At 61.6% G+C, this 19543-nt stretch overlaps 2 protein-coding genes across 8 annotated transcripts; one reads left to right on the top strand and one right to left on the bottom strand.

Moving 5' to 3' along the window:
* The first annotated feature begins 391 nt into the window (after positions 1-391).
* On the top strand, positions 392-4731 carry GAPDH (glyceraldehyde-3-phosphate dehydrogenase). The gene is made up of 12 exons (XM_082636550.1): positions 392-474; positions 735-775; positions 2569-2668; positions 2749-2855; positions 2974-3064; positions 3177-3292; positions 3387-3468; positions 3681-3832; positions 3914-3992; positions 4075-4158; positions 4242-4339; positions 4443-4731. The coding sequence occupies exons 2-12, from the start codon at positions 753-755 to the stop codon at positions 4510-4512; spliced, it is 1002 nt and encodes a 333-aa protein (XP_082492676.1). The 5' UTR covers positions 392-474; positions 735-752; the 3' UTR covers positions 4513-4731.
* Positions 4732-5493: 762 nt separating this feature from the next.
* IFFO1 (intermediate filament family orphan 1) lies at positions 5494-19089 on the bottom strand. 7 transcript variants are annotated; one of them, XR_014295331.1, is made up of 11 exons: positions 18285-19079; positions 14925-15029; positions 14560-14620; positions 14375-14470; positions 13607-13747; positions 10712-10869; positions 10490-10610; positions 10133-10228; positions 8879-8920; positions 7850-8726; positions 7299-7385 (listed from the first exon to the last, which is right to left on the bottom strand). XR_014295331.1 is itself a non-coding variant. In XM_082636237.1 (10 exons), exons 1-10 carry the CDS (start codon positions 19055-19057, stop codon positions 6500-6502), a joined length of 1794 nt encoding a protein of 597 aa, XP_082492363.1. In that variant the 5' UTR covers positions 19058-19079; the 3' UTR covers positions 5494-6499. The 7 variants fall into 7 exon arrangements, 5 of the variants coding, with proteins under 5 accessions (XP_082492363.1, XP_082492364.1, XP_082492367.1 ...); XR_014295332.1 differs by having other exon boundaries at positions 10133-10225; XM_082636237.1 differs by lacking the exons at positions 7850-8726; positions 8879-8920 and adding an exon at positions 5494-6611 and having other exon boundaries at positions 7255-7385.
* Positions 19090-19543: the final 454 nt, after the last annotated feature.

Below are 19543 nucleotides of genomic sequence, written 5' to 3'. Positions count from 1 at the left end.
TGCAGCCGCGAGCCGTCCCTGGCTCCGGGTCCAATACCCTATCTAACCAGCTCCCCAAGTTCTCCCGTTACATCCTGCAGCATCCCTCAGTTCTCACCAGGGCCCACGGCCCCGAGTCCACAGAATCCCGCAGTAACCCCCCCGCCCCCAATCCCCGCCAAGCCCCATCACCGGTCCCCTCCTCCTTTGGGCCAGTCTCGGTCCCCTCCCCCTCTCCGTCCTCAGCCCACACGCGCGGTGCGTGCACATTTGAAGAACCAGGCTGGTCCAAAAAAAGGGGAAGGCCGACTACTCGCGACTTTACGGGCGCACGTAGCTCAGGCCTCCGCACCCGGGGGCTGGGACTGGGCGAGGCGGGCTCGCGTCACCACGCCCCCGCCCCTCCCCTGCCCTATAAATTGCGGCTGCAGCCTTCGCCTGCGCTCTCTGCTCCTCCCCGTTCGACAGACAGCCGTGTCTTGTGTGCAGTGCCAGGTAAAGCCTGGCGGAGACGATCCACAAAGGGCTTGGGGACGGCCCCGAAAGGGACAAGGGGCGTGCGCGGGCCCGGGGTGCGGCTGAGGAGGCCGGGGTCCGGGTCGTACCCGGCGGGGCCCCCGCATTGCAGGGGCGGGAGGGGAGGACGTGCGGAAGCGCAGGTCCGGGATGGAGGCCTGGGGGAGGGGCGGGGAGGGCAGCACCGGACTTCAGCCGCTTCGCCCCGCGTTCTAATGCTCACCTTCCTCTGCCTGCAGCTGCGTCCCGGAGACAAGATGGTGAAGGTCGGAGTGAACGGGTGAGTTGCGGGGTGGGGCGGGGTGGGGCAGTAAGTCCTGCGGTCCCCACCGAATTGCGCCTGTGGGTCTTGCCCTACCGGGTCTCTGCCAGCGCGTGGGGGACCTGGATGGGGGTGGTGTACCCCCCCCCCCAAGGAGAGCTCAAGGTCGGTGCTCAGACCTGGAGGAGGCCCTCGCAAGGCCTCGTCTCCCCCATCCCCGGCTGTTGCGCCTCCTGTTAACTCCGCCTCTGCGGAGCCTTCCACTCCGCCTGCGGCAGATACACAGGAGTCTCTGATTCTTGATCTGGACCCATTCTCTAATCTTCCAGCTGGGGCCCTTTCTTTCATTTCGCGCCCTTCGCGGTCACGTGCTGGGGAGGAGCCGGTCCCCCACCTGCAGCCCGTGCCCCCGGCCGGGCGCAGCCCCGGGATGCAGGAGGCACAGCTGCGCGCAGAACCAGCTGGGGGCGGGGGGGGGGTGGTCATCTGCGGTAACCAGCCGCCATGTTGCAGCTAGGAAGGAAATGAATGAACCGCCGTTAGGAAACCTTCCTTAGCCCTTCAGCCTTCCTCCTTCCTGGCCTAAGACTAATCCTCCTACCCTTGTCTCGTGGGGTGGAGTCGCCTTTATCTCTTAAGCCAGGTGAGGCCAGGCTTTCCCGTTCTTGTTCAGCTAGACCTCAATTCTGACCATACTAACCCTAGACCATCCATTAAACCGCTAGCCACATTTCCCCCCAGGGATGATAGGATGCTCTTCCTACATGGTTCTCTGATGAATCAAAAACGTGGGTTTATGGGGGTGGTCTTGTGTTGTTTTGGGGTTTTTTTTCCTTTCTTTTTTCCGGAGAGGTGTGGTAGCCGTGGCTTGGTGCCATGCTGGGGGAGCTGAGTCATGGGTACTTAGAAATTTTCCACCACAAAATGGCTCCCGGAGCTGCAGCCCCTGTCTTCACAGCGGCTCTCCTCGAAGCTCATTTCTTACCTCCATGCCTAGAGCTGACCCAACCCTAAGGGCCAGGCTGTAAAGGTCACCAGGAGGGATTAGGTGTCTGAGAGCCTCAGGCATCCTGCCCTTCTCCCCATCCCGTCTTCCAGAAACCAGATCCCCACTCCACCCTCAGCTGGGGTTAAATATAGCTGCCTGACCTTTGTGCAGCTGGGGGCCTGGGCTTCTGCTCTTTTCCACCTCCTCCCCGTGCCCTCCCCACACCCAAACGTCTGTTGCTCCCACTCCTGATTTTTGGAAAAGAGCTAGGAAGGACAGGTACTAAGCAAATCAGAGTGCTGGGATGAGGGGTTGTGAAACCATTCCTTTTCCCTATCTTTCCCTTTTGTAGGAGGGACTGGGGGAAGGGGTGGGTTTCCCCTGGCCAGTTCACTTCTGACCTTTGCTCTTGCCCTTTGAGCTTGGTGATGCTGAGTGTACAAGTCTTTGCTCTCTAGAGGGTGTAGCCCGAAGCTGGGCCAGACAGGAACAAGCATTTACAGTTAGTGGGTGTGATGAGTGCCATGTGCCTGCCACGTGCCCAGACTGTAGGGGGCAACAGCAGCACCCCACCCTGTCACTCCTCAACAGATGTCAGATGGGTGGGCAAGTCTTTGAGCCTAATCCCCTCTCGGGCAGGATGTGAGCCTTCACTTTGTGGCCGTGCTGCTTAGGAAGGTGAAGTGAGCTCTCCTGGGACTTTTCTGAGGCTAGCAGAGTGGCCTCCTCTTCCCTCTGAAAGAGGGTGAGTGGGCCTGGGGCTGCTTACATACCCAGGAGGACTCCTCCCTTCTCACACCTTCTCACCTGTTGTCCCCCTCAGATTTGGCCGTATTGGGCGCCTGGTCACCAGGGCTGCTTTTAACTCTGGCAAAGTGGACATTGTCGCCATCAATGACCCCTTCATTGACCTTCACTACATGGTGAGTGCCGCCCGTGCTGGTGGCGGGGAGCAGGGCCTGGCTGAGGCGCAGCCCCGTGATGCCCTCCCTCGTCCCCTCAGGTCTACATGTTCCAGTATGACTCCACCCACGGCAAGTTCCATGGCACAGTCAAGGCTGAGCACGGCAAGCTTGTCATCAATGGAAAGGCCATCACCATCTTCCAGGAGTAAGTGTGGGAGACGGAACAGGAAGAAATTGGCCTTGGAGGAGGTCCTGGGATGGGGCGACCTCCTTGGGTCCGTGGCAGCCCACGTCCCTGAGTCCCGTCCTGGCTTCCCTTGTAGGCGAGACCCCGCCAACATCAAATGGGGCGATGCTGGTGCCGAGTATGTGGTGGAGTCCACTGGCGTCTTCACCACCATGGAGAAGGCCGGGGTGAGCAGCGGGGGAGAGGAGGGGGACGGCCCCCGGGCTCGGGTGGGGCGGACCGGGGCCGGGAAGGCGGAGCCCCCCCCCCCCCCGGGTTGTAAGCCCTCCTCTGCTGCAGGCTCACTTGAAGGGTGGAGCCAAGAGGGTCATCATCTCTGCCCCTTCTGCCGACGCCCCCATGTTTGTCATGGGCGTGAACCACGAGAAGTATGACAACCACCTCAAGATCGTCAGGTGAGCGCGGCAGAGGGCGTGGAGAGGCGAGGCGGGCAGATAGCGCCGCGTGGCACACGGTGGGCGTACCCCTGACCTGCCCGCCTCTTTCCAGCAATGCCTCCTGCACCACCAACTGCTTGGCCCCCCTGGCCAAGGTCATCCATGACCACTTCGGCATCGTGGAGGGACTCATGGTATGAGTGATGCGGGGCTCGCCAGAGCACATTCAGTCCACACCCAGGGTGGGACCCTTCTCCCTCCCAGAGCATGGCCCTGGGCTGTGGGGCTGAGGGGCATCCGGGCTTCCAAGGGATCTGCTCAGGGCACTTAGTTCTTCCCCCGGGAGGGGGGAGGGGGTGGCGTGGTGAGCACTAGGCAGGGCCTTCACGCCCCCTCCTGTTTCCAGACGACGGTCCATGCCATCACTGCCACCCAGAAGACCGTGGATGGCCCCTCCGGGAAGCTGTGGCGTGATGGCCGAGGGGCTGCCCAGAACATCATCCCTGCTTCTACTGGCGCTGCCAAGGCTGTGGGCAAGGTCATCCCTGAGCTGAACGGGTGAGACTCGTTGCTGCTTTTCTGCCCTGGGGACCCGGGGATCCGGGACGCCTGGTGCTGACTGCTTCCTTGTGTCTACAGAAAGCTCACTGGCATGGCTTTCCGCGTCCCCACCCCCAACGTGTCTGTCGTGGATCTGACCTGCCGCCTGGAGAAACCTGTAAGTTGCGGCTGGAGCAGCTTTGGTGGGCTGGGGCTTGCAAGACTGGAGCTTGAATAACCGCCTATCTTTACCTCTTCAGGCCAAATACGAGGACATCAAGAAGGTGATGAAGCAAGCGTCGGACGGCCCCCTCAAGGGCATCCTGGGCTACACTGAGGACCAGGTACTGATGGGTCAGGGAACTTGGTGACCACGTGGCCGCCGTGAGCAAGACTGGGTTCTGTGCTTGGCTCTCTCCCTCCCTAGGTTGTCTCCTGTGACTTCAACAGTGACACCCACTCTTCTACCTTCGATGCTGGGGCTGGCATCGCCCTCAACGACCACTTTGTCAAGCTCATTTCCTGGTGTGTGGCTGGGGTGTGGGAGTGGTGCGTCAGGGTGGGACTGGGTCTGCTGCCCCCTGGTGGCCGGCTGGGGAAAACAACCCTTAACTCCCTCTCCTTCCAGGTACGACAACGAATTTGGCTACAGCAATAGGGTGGTGGACCTCATGGTCCACATGGCCTCCAAGGAGTAAGAGTCCCTGGACCACCAGCCCCAGCAGGAGCATGAGAGGAAGAGAGAGGTCCTCCGCTGCTGGGGAGTCCTTGCCCCACCTCCGTCCTCCAACACACTTGAGAATCTCCTGACCTCCACGCAGTTTCCATCTCAGACCCCCTGAGGAAGGGGAGGAGGAGGGGCTTAGGGAGCCCTACCGTGTCATGTACCATCAATAAAGTACACTGTCCCCAGGCTACTGGTTTGTCTTGCTCCAGGGTCTAGGATAAAGGGGAGGGGAGCTGGCTGGGGCCAAGGAGAACTAACTACATCTTGCTGAGAGCACCCAACCAGGCAGGAGCCCCGCCCTGGTCTAGGAGCGGACACTGCTCCCCTGAAGAGCCACCTGTCCTCAGGTCACCTTGGTTCCTCTCTGAGGCCTTTGGGTGCCACGGGGACTCGCTGTGATCCAGATGGCTGTGGCCGAGCCCAGGAATGGCCTGGCTCCACGTGTCCAGATGCCATTCTGTCTGCAGCTCCCCGGAGGGTGACACTGGCACAGGAAGTCAGGGCAGAGTCCGCCTGGCCTCTGGCCAGTTAGCTGACCTCTGCAGCAGCATGGAGCACGGCCAGCCTGCCAGGTGCAGACCCCAGCTCTGCCCAGCAGCTGCAAGTCTCAGTGCCCCAGTGACCACCGGCAGTGCAGCTGGGTGAGTGCCCTAGTGTCGCCAGAGGGGTTACAGTAGGCTGGTCCATGGGAAGGGTGGGGATGGCTTTGCTCCCATGTCATCTGGCACCCGCGGACGCACGTGGGTTTAGCGGTAGAAGCACAGAGCTGGTGCCAGCAACCAGGGCTGAGGCCCTGGCTGTGCCACTCGAGGCACCATTACTTTGGGCAGGTTACTTGAAACCTCTGCACCAGCCTTGCACCTGCATGTTTTTAAAGTGATAACTAGCGCACTCCGTGCAGAGGACTGTATAACCACCACCAGAAAGTGCTGGAAACAGTGACACAGACGTGTTCAATAAATAGTCGCCAGTTTCATGATTATTAGATTCCACACAAACAGCTCAGCCCAGCCCACCTCAGGCAGTGACGCTGAGGGACCCTCGGTCTCTGTAGCCCCAGTTCGCCAAGCTTTTCCGAGTCCAGGACATCTTCTCACTCAGCCAGTTGGTCTCAGCTTGTGACAGACAACGGAGGAGGCACACCTGCAGCTGATGCTTGAAGAAACTGAGACCCTGAGCGCACATGCGTCCACATACACGCTCGTGTGCACACACACGTGCCCCCCCCCCACACACACACACAGCTTCACCTTTCTGTCACCGGGCGGTGACTGGGAAACAAGCAGGGGCTTCTGTCTCCCTCCACGATACTGACACTGCACCCAGTCAGACCCAGAAGCTGCCGGGACCGGACGACCAAGGCCCCTGTAATGCGTGGCACTTCCACCAGGGAAGGCTCACAGCCACATCACTGCTGTTGACCGGCAGCCAGCCGTGAGCACTCGGACAACAGCGAGGACGAGCGCCCTGCCCGGGCCCGCTCCCTCCGCTTGTGCCACGGAGGGAAGCCCTCTCTGGTGCAAAAGCCACAGAATGTCCAGCCTAATCCCCTTCATACCAGTGCCCAGGCCAGTTAGCACCAGTACAGACTCAAGACAGCCAGCTGGCTCGAGGCCACAGGGACGGAAGGAAGGACAATCCATCACGTTCCTTACTCAGTGGAGAGGGTGAGGGGCCACGAGCGCTCTGGCAGCATTTTAAAGATAGGAAAGTAGCATTCACCCACGCATGAAGGCAGGAGAGCCGGCTGTGCAGGGAGTCGCCTGGGAAGGGCAGGCCAAGTCTCACTCCAGACACCCCAGAGCCCTAGAGAGGCCGAGGACCGAGGGAGGAGGCTGGGGAGGAGCGCCCCATCGCCGGGGCCAGGCTCGGTGCCGCAGGACAAACGGCGTTCCCTTCTGTGAACCACCCAGCCCTCTGCCCCGGTGAGTCCCAGCGGGCCGAGCTGGAGAAGGCCCCTATCTCATGGCGCCGTCAGATGAGACATCGCGATCGGAGTCCTCAGCCTCGCTTGGTGGCGGCGGGGGCGGCAGGTCGCTAAGCGGGGCCGCAGTGAAAGCAGGAGACTTTCTAGAAAAGAGCGTCGGCTGTAACCACGGGGCGGGGAGGAATCCTGACAAGGCTGGCTCGCCCACCACCCCTGGCCTGATCCCCTGGCAGGCAGGTGAGCAGCGTCTCAGGGCAGAAGGACCACCGGGCAAGGGAGGGGGGGAAGGGGGAAGAAACGGTCCCCACTTTAACTTGGGGACTCGGAGAGGCTGAGTTCAGAAGTATCTGAGGTCACAGTACGAGACACCGCCGGAGCCGGAGGGCACCGGCTCTGCGGCCCCAGCTTCACGTCTATGAAGTGGTCTTGCGATTTTTAAAAACTTACGCAGGGTCAAAGGCACAAATTGTGGCGCTGACTTTAGATAAAGATCTTTCCCTTGCGCTCCTTGTCAGTTTTTAGCTGCCTTTCTAACCAGGGGAGCCGCCAGAGTCAGCGGCGTCAGGAGGTTTCGGCAGTCCAACCACGGATGGACGGATGGACGCCTGTATCATCCAACTGCCGAGGGGGAGGGAGCTGCCGGGCGGGGGCAAGCAGACCAGGCGACCTCCAACAGGCAGCCCCACGGCAAGACAGGCCTGAGTCGCTGCCAGAGGGTCTCAGGGCTCTCCAGTGAGGGGCGCCGGGTACTGTGCCCTCCCCACTTGTGCCCGGGGGGGCCCTTACCGGTCCCCGGACTGGGTGATGAGCCGGCGGCAGGTCTCCATCTGCACGTCCAGGCCCCGCTTCATGCTGCACATCTCCATGTACTCGTGCAGGTGCCGGTTCATGTCGTTCTTGGCCGTGGCCAGCTCCAGCTGTGGCGGGGGCAGGGCCGCCGGGTCAGCAGGGCCCCTGTCCCCTGCCCCCAGGAGGCTAACCTGCCAAGGGCACCCCGGCCGGGGGCACAGGCAGCCGCAGTGGAAGTGAAGGACTCACTCAGGTTTTAAACTAAACCAGCTCAAGGCAGGAGGCGCCTGATACCCCACCATTCCTTCTAGTTTCCCCGGGCGTCTCTCCCACAGAGGCTCTCACTAAGGGATCTGCTCTGGGCCTGCATTCTCGGAACAGACTCCCAACGAGAGCTGTGAGGAAGGGATGCTCCCGAGTGCTCGGGCGGCACGTGGGGATGACCCTGCCCCTTCCCGGGCCCCCCTGGGGCCTGCGCCGGTCCTCACTCCCCACACAGCACTGTCCCCCCAGCCTGTCCCCCTCTGCCAGCTGGGAGCTCCTGGCAGGGCTGGCCACGGGGCCTACTCATCCCTGCGCACACGCCCCGCACCTCGACGGCAGAGTCATTAGTTAACTTCAAGCAGCGTCCACGAGGCTCATGGCCGAGAGGCCGCGGGGCCCTGGTGAAAGGCACTCTGCTCTCCTGCCACCTATTCCCTCTCGTTGCTTTTCTCACTTGTAAGTCCTTTTCAGAGAGAAACGGAGGGACTGCCTGCCTCGCTGAATGTCCGACGGGCTCTGAGATGTAGCCCGACTCAAGACACGTCATGCGTGACAGGATGTGCGGCCCAGAGCCGAGGGCACGCAGTCTCCCGCCCAGACCCCGCCTCTGCGCCCCAGGCTCGGAGGTAGAGCTGACAGCCAGGCGCGGAGGCGGTGAAAGATCTGGGCCACCGACAACGTGCCGCCTCCCTTTGTTCTGGGCCCAAGGAACGGGGGCCACAAGGGGAGGCGGAGGTGACGTGCTTGACTGCCCGAGAGCAGAGAGCAAGGGCGGGAAGCCACCCGTGGACGGTCTGAACTGGGCAGAAAGGATGGGAACTCGGAGGGAAAAGAAAATAGTCACAGAGCCAGACAAAGAGATGGTAGCCTGGGTGCATCAGAAGCCCTAGTGAGCACGGCTCAAACGACAGCCTTGGCTCCAGAGCTGGGATCCCAGCCGGGGCCCCCAGTAGCAAGAGCATGTCCAGGGGCAGGACGCACCGACTGCTCAGTCCAGGAGGGAAATACGGTGCCGCCAGCTCTTGTCCAGACCGGCCGCCACCTACACCCCAATCCGTACACCTCAGGGGAGCCGGTATTAAAGAGGAGGGGTGGGTTCTGGGGCCCATCACTCCGCGGGGCAGGGAACAAGGGAACGAACCAAACATATTCCAGTGGAATACGAGGCTAGGACGGCTGCCAGTCTCTACACAGTCAGAGCAGGGCTGCAGGAAGGAGACGACCCCAAAAGCCACACTGCAAACCCCGTGCACGCTGGCAGCGGGGCAGGGCGGAGGGGTGAGGCTGGGAGCAGATGGAGGGGAAGGGGTGGGGGGAAAGAATTCCCGCCCACCCTCCACCTGCGCCTTGGTCTCACCATCCAATGATGGAAATGGTCCTTGCCTCCATCCCAGGGCCCCTGAGAGATCAAAGGTCACTGAGTTAAAGGGACCTCAGGTGTCCCATTTGGATGTCCAGGAGCAACACTGCAACCAACACCACCGTGTCCGCCCTCCTGACACCTCCCCTCAGGCCATTCTAGCCGTAGGGAGGAGGAGGACAGTGGGCTGGGTGTAAACGGGAGAGCGGAGTGCAGTTCCCCCGACCAGCTCTTCAGCTAGTGGCACACAGCTGGCTGTGGCTTTCTTTTCTTTTTTTTGGCCACATGGCATACGGGACAGGGACCGGGACCGGGGGGATCGGGATCGAACTGGGGCGCGAACCCGCGCCCCCTGCAGTGGAAGTGTGGAGTCTTAACCGTGTGACTGCCAGGGAAGTCCCCAGCAGTGCCTTTAAAAGTGAGCATCTGTCTGCCTGGGCAAAAAAAAAAAAAAAAAAAATGAAAGCAGGTTTTGCTTAAAGGAGCAGGGCCAGCTAATGTGCGTTCGGGGAGTGAGGATGTAGGAAAATAATTCCTCAACTTCCACTGCCGCTGTGAGGGCAGCGGGCTTGGAGAAAGGCTGAGAGGTCCAGAAGGCCCCCAGCCTCATCCCCAAGTCAGAGCGCGTGGAAAGGAGCCTCTCACGCTTGCTCAGGCAGGAGGGCTCACGAGAATCACACGCAAGCCTCGTCCCACAGGCCCTCCTCCCAGGTGCCACGAATCCTTCCCGCCGCCCCCAGAGGCCTAGAGTTTAAGTTGAAGCGCCAGTTCCACTCGCATCTCTAGAAGGCTCCTCGAGGCTGGGGAATAAGAATGGAGGTTTCCCCACTGGCTCAAAGTTCAAGTCCGTCCGAGGGGACTTCCCTACGGCGCTAACAAGAATACCAGCAATGGTAACAAAGCGACGACTACACGCTGTGCCGGCTACGGGACGGACGCTGCCCCACGCCGCGCCTGGGCCTTATTTCACTGGACCTTCAAACAGCGCTGCGGGAGGTCTTCGTAAGAACCCCACTTTACAGATACAGAAGCAGGCTCAGAGAGAAGAGGCCTGCTGAAAGTTGGAGTGGAAGTAAGTGAGAGAGCCATCGGCCTCCCTCCCCAGCCCGAGGTGCTACAGTGCGGAGGTCACTCCGCCCCCGCCAGGAAGAAATGGGGGGGCCCTGGTGTCTGGGGTCCCGCAGGGGTGAGGCCACTGCACCTGCGACCCACCGGGAACCTGGGCCCCTCAGCTTCAGCGCACGGCCTTACCTCTATCTGGTCGATGGTTTCCTGATACTCTTTCTCCCGGGTTTTGAACAGGGACTCAGTATCTTTAATCACCTTCTCCAAACTGTCTTCCGGCTGCTGGAGAGGAAAGGGAAGCAGGGGGAGGCCAGATGGGAGGGGTGGGACGGGGCACCACAGGGCAAGGCGAGGAGGGAGAGAGCGAGTCAGGTTAAAGGAAGCGGAGAGAGAGGGGACGAGGACAAAGGACCAGGGAGAAGCAGGTGACGGATGGTGGCCACAAAGGCAAGACAGAGCACGGAGTGGGCGGTGGGCGGGGAGGAGCCGGGCCTGGCGCCCGGCGAGGAGGAGCCGGGACCCTGCGGCCGGGAGGGCGGTTACCTCTCCCGGGGCCTCTGCAGCAGCCAGCGCATAGCCCGAGAAATCCTCCCAGAGCAGCAGGGTCTCCTCGGTCTCCTCCCAAGTCAGGCTGTCACAGTCGTCCTCAAAATCATACTCCCTCCTAGAGACAGGGAGCCCCGGCGTCAAGGCGGGCGGCAGGGAGGGGCTGCTGGGCGGGGCCCCGGCCTCGGGGGAGGGGCGGCGAGGGCCTGCGGGACTCACAGCTGGTTCAGCATGCGCTGCATCTCCTCGTTGATGCTGAGGGCCGTGCTCTCCTCCTCATCCCCGTCGGGGTGGCAGGGCCCGTCACTCTCCGACAGGGAGGTGTCCTCCTCGACGGCAGCCTTGCGCTCCCGCTTCCGCCCCCCCATGGACGGGACCTTAATGGGAGACAAGTGCAGAGACTACAGAGACGAGGCCGGGTGCATGAGGAGAAGGGCGTGGGCGCCGGCAGGGGAGGGAAGCATGGACCAGCGGGCAGGGCGGGCAGACAGAGAGAAGACACAGTTACAAGACGGAACAGAAACACCAGCGTCACCGAGACAGGCAGACAGACACAGATGGGGACGGGGCTGCAGACTAGGAGGAAGACAGACAAGAAACAGAGAAAACAGAGCAGTAAGATAAGGGGGAAATGGCTGGCCTCGACCACAGTAAGATGTGCATAATGGCCCAGAGGATTTCTTTTCTAAAAAAAGTCTTCTAGTGAAATGACTGAACTGAGAGGGAACTTTCAGGCTGCAAGGAGGAGGGAGACACAGAGTTGACAAAGCAGAACCTGAGTCACACATCCAGATCTGGAAGCCAGAGGGCAAAGGGAGAGAGAGAAATGGAGGCAGAAGAATGAGAGAAGAAGGGAGAGAGAAGAAGGGGAGGGAGAGAGAGAACAGGTGGGGGGGAGAGAGAAGTGGGGGGAGAGAGAAGGGGGGAGAGGGAAAGAGAAGGGGGAGAGGGAGAGAGAAGGGGGGAGAGGGAAAGAGAATGGGGAGAGGGAGAGAGAAGAAGGGGAGGGAGAGAGAGAACAGGTCGGGGGGAGAGAGAAGTGGGGGGAGAGAGAAGGGGGAAGAGGGAGAGAAGGGGGGAGAGGGAGGGGGAAGGGGAGAGGGGAGGGGGAGAGGGAAGGGGGAGGGGGAGAGGGAGAGAGGGATAAAAGGGGGAGAGGGATAAAAGGGGGAGAGGGATAAAAGGGGGAGAGGGAGAGAGAAGGGGGAGAGGGATAGAAGTGGGGAAGAGGTAGAGAAAAGGGGGGAGAGGGAGAGAGAAGGGGGGAGAGGGAGAGAGAAGGGGGAGAGGGATAGAAGGGGGAGAGAGAGAGAAAGAGGGGAGAGGGATAGAAGGGGGAGAGGGAGAGAAGGGGGAGAGGGAGAGACAAGGGGGAGAGGGAGAGAAGGGGGAGAGGGAGAGAGAAGGGGGAGAGGGAAGGGGGGAGAGGGAGAGAAGGGGGAGAGGGAGAGAGAAGGGGGGAGAGGGATAGAAGGGGGAGAGGGAGAGAAGGGGGAGAGGGAGAGAGAAGGGGGAGAGGGAAGGGGGGAGAGGGAGAGAAGGGGGAGAGGGAGAGGGAAGGGGGAGAGGGAGAGAAGGGGGAGAGGGAGAGAGAAGGGGGGAGAGGGATAGAAGGGGGAGAGGGATAGAAGGGGGAGAGGGAGAGACAAGGAGGGAGAGGGAGAGAAGGGGGAGAGGGAGAGAGAAGGGGGAGAGGGAGAGAAGGGGGAGAGGGAGAGAAGGGGGAGAGGGAGAGAGAAGGGGGAGAGGGAGAGGGAAGGGGGGAGAGGGAAGGGGGAGAGGGAAAGGGAAAGGGAGAGGGAGAGAGAGAAGGGGGGAGAGAGAGAGAGAAGGGGGGAGAGGGAGAGAGAGGGGGGAGAGGGAGAGAAGGGGGAGAGGGAGAGAGAAAGAGGGGAGAGGGATAGAAGGGGGAGAGGGGTAGAAGGGGGATGGGAGAGACAAGGGGGAGAGGGAGAGACAAGGGGGAGAGGGAGAGAAGGCAGGAGAGGGAGAGAGGGGGGAGAGGGAGAGAGAAGGGGGAGAGGGAGAGAGAAGGGGGAGAGGGAGAGAAGGGGGAGAGGGAGAGAGAAGGGGGAGAGGGAGAGGGAAGGGAAAGAGGGAGAGAGAAGGGGGAGAGGGAGAGAAGGGGGAGAGGGAGAGAGAAGGGGGAGAGGGAGAGGGAAGGGAAAGAGGGAGAGGGAAGGGGGGAGAGGGAAGGGGGAGGGGGAGAGGGAAAGGGATAGGGAGAGAGAGAAGGGGGAGAGGGAGAGAAGGGGGAGAGGGAGAGAGAAGGGGGAGAGGGAGAGACAAGGGGAGAGGGAGAGAAGGGGGAGAGGGAGAGAAGGGGGAGAGGGAGAGAGAAGGGGGAGAGGGAGAGAGAAGGGGGAGAGGGAGAGAAGGGGGAGAGGGAGAGAGAAGGGGGAGAGGGAGAGGGAAGGGAAAGAGGGAGAGGGAAGGGGGGAGAGGGAAGGGGGAGGGGGAGAGGGAAAGGGATAGGGAGAGAGAGAAGCGGGAGAGGGAGAGAAGGGGAAGAGGGAGAGAGAAGGGGGGAGAGGGAGAGAGAAAGGGGAGAGGGAGAGAGAAAGAGGGGAGAGGTATAGAAGGGGGGAGAGGTATAGAAGGGGGAGAGGGAGAGAGAAGGGGGAGAGGGAGAGAGAAGGGGGGAGAGGGAGAGAAGGGGGGAGAGGCAGAGAAGGGGGAGAGGGATAGAAGGGGGAGAGGGAGAGAGGGGTGGGGAGAGAAAGAAGGGAGAAGGGCAGGAGGATCGAGGGGAGGGGTCTGCGCTGCGAGCCCCGCGGGTCAGGAGGCCTGGGGAGCTGAGAAATGGGCCGGGGACGCAAGAAGCTCGCGTGAGAGCAGAACTAACCAGCTTCTTCTGTGGAGGAAGCAAGAGAAGATGAAAGGCAGAGAGGCGAGGAGGCGGAGGGAGAGAGAGGGGAGGGGAGAGATGGCGTTAGAGCCCGCTCCAGACTCCTCTCCAGAGGCTGTCCCTCGCCCCCCAGCCTCGTCCCGCCAGGGCCCAGCTCCCGCGGAGGACCGGGCTCTCGCGGCCCCGCGCCCCCCTACAGAGCTCGGGTGCGGACACCAGGCCGTGGGACGGGGCGGGGGCCGGACCCAGGCGCCCCTCGCCCTCACCTGGAACATCTTGATCACGTCCTCGCAGTTGCGCTGCTGGGCCAAGTCGCAGAGCTTGGCGGTGATGTCGATGCGGCGGCAGATGTCCATGTCCACCTTCATGGCCTTCTCCTGGATCTTCGTGTCCAGGTCGGACAGGTTCTGTGCGGGGAGCACGGGGGCGGTGAGGGGGTCCTCAGGGCCCGTCAACGTCCCCTCATCCTCCCAGATGCACGGCCCCTCCCAGCAGAAGGCACCCCTTTTCCTGGGTGCCCCTCCAGCACTCTGCCCAGGACAGCTGGCTCCCTGGCCAGACGGGGCCCCCGAAGGGCACGGCCCAGTGGCAGGGACATGCAGGGGGCTCCCTCCTGGAACTCAGGCTCCAAGAGAGACTGACTGTGACCACCAGGGGCTGTGAGAGTGGAGAAAGGATCGCAACGGTGACCTCAGCTGACACTGAACTAGCGCCGCAGCCTTCGAACCAGCCTGCGAAGTACGTGCTTGACTATCCCATTCCACAGACCCAGATATTAAGGCAGAGAGGGTCAGCACTTCACCCAGGGCCACACTGTGAGCAAACCACCCTGAGTGACGATGGAGGCCACGGGGACTTTTGCTCTGTCTTCTTCTCCGGGGTTAGGGGGTGGGCAAGGGGGAAAAGCAATGGAAGCACGTACGCTGGGGGGAGGGTCAGTGAATTGGGTGCAACTAAAAAGGCCGGCGGCTCCCTAGCCTCAGGCAGCCTCGCCCCTGGCGGGTAGGGACGAGGGGTGACGTGGCCGCACTCACGTTGCTCATGAGCCCCTTGAAGACCACCAGCTCGGCCTTCAGCTGCTCCACCTTCAGGGCCAGCTCCTCCTGGCAGGCGTCGGCCTCCTGGGCCTCCTACGGTCGGGGAGAAACCCTCGTGAGCCGCGCTGCCTGCGGGCGGCGGCCGGGGCAGGCGGGACGAGGCGGGGCGGGGCGGCCCTCACCTCCTGGAGCTCGTGCACGCGCTCCTGCAGCTGCAGTCTCACCGCGTACTCCTCTTCCCACCTGCAGACAGCGAAGGGCCAGCGCCTGGGTGCGGGGTCCTCCCGCCTCCGCTCTCCGCCCCCCGCCCGTCTGGCTCAGGCCCCAGCCCTGGGTCTGCTTCCCCAGACGGGAGGAGCCGGGCACAGACGTGTGGCTCCAGGCTCCCCGCCAGCTCCCAGCTCACCAGCTGCCTTCCCGGAACCTCAGGCCTCGCACCATTTAAGAGCAACTGCGGCTGCTCCGCTCCCTCGCAGGGCCCAGCCCGACCAGCTGTCCGGCCGGCCTCGTCCCCCTCCTGCCCACACCAGCCGGCCCGGTCTCCCACCTCCAGTCCTCAGATCCGGGCTCCCGCCTGCTGCCTGCACCAGAGCAGAGCTCGTCTAGCCCGCTGCCCCTGCCTCCTGAGGTACCATTAATCCTGTAAAAGCAGCTGCAGGACACACATGGCGTCAGCAAAGTTGGTCAAGAGCCTGGTAGGAAACGCTTGAAGTCCATCCCCTCAAGCTCCAGAAACTGCCCACCCAGAGGCCCCGGGTGAGCCGCAGAGAGGGGCCAGGGTGCAGGCAGGAGCCCGGGATCACTAAGCACCCACACCCAGAGGGAGAGGGAAACGAGCGTGGAAAAGTGCCTCGTTACTGTGGTGGATGAGAACTAGAGGCAGGGCCTCCTGGGCCCCGGAATGCAGAGCCTGAGGCCACGAGTAGGCTAGAAGACACTCCTGGCCAAGGCTGGGAGCTGGCCAGTGCGTCCCCCTCCTCCTCACAGAGGCAGGAAGGCAGGGGCGGGGGCAACACCCCTGCTTAGGATGGACTTCAGGGCCCCGCAAGGTTGGCTGGAACAGCAGGACTCCTCAGACCCCGCGGACATAGCCCAGCACTTCTCCCCCATCCTGGAAAGGCTTCCTCCAGGCTGAGAAAGCAGGGGAACTGCACCAAGAGAGAAACCTCAACGCCAGGTGGTTAGGTGTTGGAAGGTGGTTAGGGGGCAGCACGGAGGACACACTCTGCAGGCCCAGGATCTGGTCTTCCCCTCCCCTCCCCTCCACCTCTGTTCCCAGGTGCCTCTCAGCTCTCTTCCCTGGGCTCCTCCTCCAGGCCCATCTCTCCTAGCTCTTCCGCTCCTCACTCAGATCCGCACTGCAGTATTCCTAATAATAACACCTTGACATCACCGTGGCTGCCCCTCCCGGCGGCTGGGCGGGGAGAAGGCAGCCCAGCTCCCCTCCCGCCTTCCTGGCTCCCCACCCAGCTGGCCCTCACATCCTCCTCCCCTCGCTCAGGCATTCTCATTCAGACAGTTGAGGCCAGTCAAGTGCCCCAGCAGTGTCAGGTTATGTATTTTCTTAAACAAGACCTTTATCTTTCTGGGCCTTGGTTTCTTCATCTACAACGTGAGGGCAGGGGATGCGGTACCCTGATGCCCCTGGGGTCCATGCATCCCTGGAGGAAGCAAGCAAGACAGACAAGAGGACAACAACCCTGGAGAAGACACATCAGGAAGGGTAGGACAGTGAACTCAACTGTTTCAGGTAGAAACTTAAGGAAGTTAGGTATGGATTAAGATTAATAAAATCTCACAGGGTAACCAAAAAAAAAAAAAAATCTGAAAATAAACCATCTGGAAGCTCACTAGACTTCCACTTGTACTCCAGCTAGACATTCCCACGAATGGGTTCGTTTTGACCTCCATTTAAATCTGGTCTCCCTCGCAAGGTTCTTTAAACATGGGTAAAATTGGAGCAATTTCCATGTATTCTACATTGAGCAAACATCTTTCTTCCAAATAAACGGCCTCCCTGAGTGAAGTGAGGAAGCAGGGGCCACTCCTATGCCGGAAAAACGGAGACCAGGAAAAAGAGATGCACCCAAGGTCACACAAGGCAAGGGAGCTGAACCCAGAACCAGGAGGCTTCAGCTCCTTCCCAGTTTAGTGCTTATACTATGCCCATGTCTTCCAGGCTACAGACAAGAGTTAGCTTTGCTATAAAGAGAAGAGAGCAAAGGGCAGCGGATCTGGGGTGGAAGGAGTAGCGGCCGGTATCACGCACCACCCAGGTCTGGCTGTGAGGCCCGCTGCACAGCAGTGCGCTGCAGAGCCGTGAGCTCATCCGTCCCCGAGGAATAACCCTTTGCTGCCCTGGACAGCTGGACCAAGGACAATCACTCTTCCAGTTAGAAACAAAACACCCCAACAATAGCAGTTGTTCCTGTGGTTACGGATGTATTCCAGAACTGTCCACGTTCCACTGCTGACGGCGTTAGTTAACTCCTGCAGTGGCTGGGGCAGGATGGCTCTGGGTGGCATCTGAATAACTGAGACTCCCAAAGACACTTCAGTCATGGACTACAACGAAGGAAGGACGCCAGCCAGCATGAGGACAGGACTCCACCTCAGCAAGCCTGCTCATCTGTGATCTGCTAGACTCTGGCGGGTTACAGATCCCTGAAGCTCGCCCCCGACCCCCAACCCGACCCAGCAGTCGTTTGCCTGAACATTCGGCCAATCCCCACCAGACGCCAATCTCTGCTCCACTGGGCTGCAAGGGTAACTCCCAGGCCTGCCCACAAGGGGTCAGACTGGCTCATTAAGAGGTTAAACCTGAAGGCAAGGCCTCTTTCTGACCGGTCATCTCCTTCGTCTTCAACCATGGCATCCCAGGCACAGAGGGTACAAAGGGCTGGCTGTGCTCATGCCCCTGTCCTAACAGCACGGTTATCAACCCTCTAGGGGATCCACCTGGATGCAACCAGCACTCCTGCGTCGCATCCCCTCCCCTGGCGCCTTGTGCTACCCCGCAGGGCTCCCTGCACAAAACCAACTCTTCATCTTCAGAGCGACCCGGCCTGCCCCAGCTGCCTTGTGTCAAAGGTGTGGTGTGTCCATGTGCCCAGCCTTCTCCTACTCGGGTCCTTGCTGCCCTCTTCACACTTCCTCCGCCTTCAGCTCTGCACTCTCAGATCCCCCAGCTTCCGCTAGCCCTGGGCCAACTCCACAGTCCCTTCCCCTCTCCCTAGGGAATTCCCTTTACTCCTTCTTTCCGCCTCCCTCCTTTTCTGACCTACTCCCAGAAATGTCCTAAGGTCCCCACAGCATTTTGGTTTGGATGGAACCAGAGCAGCCGTGCTGCTCCCTCGGACGCCGTTTTGGGAAACCCTGGGCAGAGGCAGGATCACCTACTGCAAGGTGCAGCCCCGCTCCACCCCCCTTCTCACTTCCCTTCGACTCCCAAATTAAAACTACATCCTTTGCCTCTAACTTGTGTTCAGTATGTGGAGCCTGTATCACAAAGTCGTCGCTCCGAGGGCTGAGACTAGGGGATTAAGCAGTAGCCCGGATGTGACCTCTCAGATCCATGTCCCTTTTACACGTCGCAAAACCCCCAGTTAACACAGTCCTCCAAACACTGCAGCCTAGATGAAAAACAAGGGTTCCCCGCAGTATTCGGCTCCTAGACGCCTCCTTCCGGTCACGAGCTTTGACTTCTACATTCTCTAGGGATTCTAGTCTCCGGATATCCAATTCCGTCTGTGGACTTCCAAGCTCCTCCTTACACAGCAGGAGCTTTACTCATACTGACTCCTCCCTGATTCTTGGGCCCCAGCTGTTCTCGGCTCCTGTACGCACACCTAGCCCCGGCCCCAGTGTGGCGTGAGCTGAGCCCCGTCCCCACCTTCCCGATCCCTACCTCCGCTTGTACTCGTCCCGCTCGCGCTTCACTTTAGCCAGCACGTTGTAGAGAGCGCGGATCTCGGGGGTGATGGTGTCGATCTGGACGCCCACCCCGTCGGGGTGCACCCACGACAGGCCAGGCCCTTGCACCAAAGTGGGCTCCAGTCCCGGCCCGAGCCGGCGGGCGTGAGAGAAGGACCAGATGGTGCCGGGCATGAAGCGGGCCGACGAGGAGTAGGCGGAGGAGGCGGAGGTGGAGGGAGCCGGGTGGCAGGCCGCGGAGGGCGCGAGGGGGCCTGCCGGCGAGCGCGCGGGCGAGCCCAGCACCCGCGCCGACGGGGTGCAGACGGCAGCCGGCCGGGCGCCCAGGGGCAGCCCCAGGGGTCTGACGGGGCTGACGAAGCCGGTCTGCACGGCCTGGTCTCGGCGAGCCAGGCCCCGCCGGCCCTGCTTACCCTCCTCCAGCGCCTGCTGCAGCTGCTTCTCCAGCAGCCGGTTGCGGCGCTCCAATTCGTGCACCTTGGCCAGGAAGCAGCGGAAGCGGAGGTTCAGGGTCTTGAGCACGTTGATGTTGGAGCCCAGGTCGTTGCGGAGCGCCATGGCGGCGGGGGGCGCCGGGCCCGGCCCGGGCGGCGAGTAGGGAGCCGGGCCGGCCCGGGCGAGCGGCGCCGGGGGCACGTCCCCGCCGCCGGCCAAGTGGTCGCTTCCCACGGGGTCCCCCAGCGGCCCGGCCAGGCCTTGCTGCTCCTGCTGGAGGAGGAAGAGGTTGGGGCCGAATAACGGATTCATGGCTGCGCCTTCTGCTGGGAGATGGAGACCGTGCAGGAGCAGGGCTGGAGGGCGAGGGAGGAGAGCCAATGAGGCGCCGGGGGGACGAGGGGCAGCCAATCAGACGGCTTGGCGGAAGGGGCAGAGGTCAGCGGGGCGGAGGAGGCCAGGGAGGAGGCCAATGAAAGGCTCATTCAGAGGCTGGCACCTGGACCGAGCTTTCCGGGTCTGAGGCTGAGCCCTGAGCCGACCGGACCCCGACCCATGCCCAGAATCCAGCCAGAGTGGCAGGACATAAAACCCAGGTCCTCCAGTACTCCATGGTTCTGGTGGCACGAAATTCACCTTCCCTACACCCCAATTGCCCTCCTCTCCCCTGAATCCGAACACCCAGGCTGACTCCATGACTCTCCTTCCCTTAGTCCCTGGGAACTGACCTGATTTCTCAGTATACCACACTGTCCCCCCTCTTCACAGGTTCCCTGTCCCACCCTCCCGCCTCTACCC

This window comes from Mesoplodon mirus (genome assembly GCF_964341445.2).
Source record: "Mesoplodon mirus genome assembly, chromosome: 11".
In the NCBI taxonomy this organism is placed as follows: Eukaryota; Metazoa; Chordata; class Mammalia; order Artiodactyla; family Ziphiidae; genus Mesoplodon; species Mesoplodon mirus.
Note: the sequence above shows the minus strand (reverse complement) of the source record. Positions and strands in the feature narration are given on the sequence as shown.

Bases quoted from the DNA above. Each gene is read 5' to 3' on its own strand.
- GAPDH (XM_082636550.1), top strand. From the start codon at position 753: ATGGTGAAGGTCGGAGTGAACGG. The intron at 3,065-3,176 runs GTGAGCAGCGGG...CCTCTGCTGCAG, and splicing joins CCACCATGGAGAAGGCCGGG to GCTCACTTGAAGGGTGGAGC. The intron at 4,159-4,241 runs GTACTGATGGGT...CTCCCTCCCTAG, and splicing joins TGGGCTACACTGAGGACCAG to GTTGTCTCCTGTGACTTCAA.
- IFFO1 (XM_082636237.1), bottom strand. From the start codon at position 19,057: ATGAATCCGTTATTCGGCCCCAACCTCTTCCTCCTCCAGCAGGAGCAG. The intron at 13,748-14,374 runs GTGAGTGCGGCC...CTCCCCGCACAG, and splicing joins TCAAGGGGCTCATGAGCAAC to AACCTGTCCGACCTGGACAC. The intron at 10,229-10,489 runs GTAACCGCCCTC...TTTCCTCTCCAG, and splicing joins CTGCAGAGGCCCCGGGAGAG to CAGCCGGAAGACAGTTTGGA.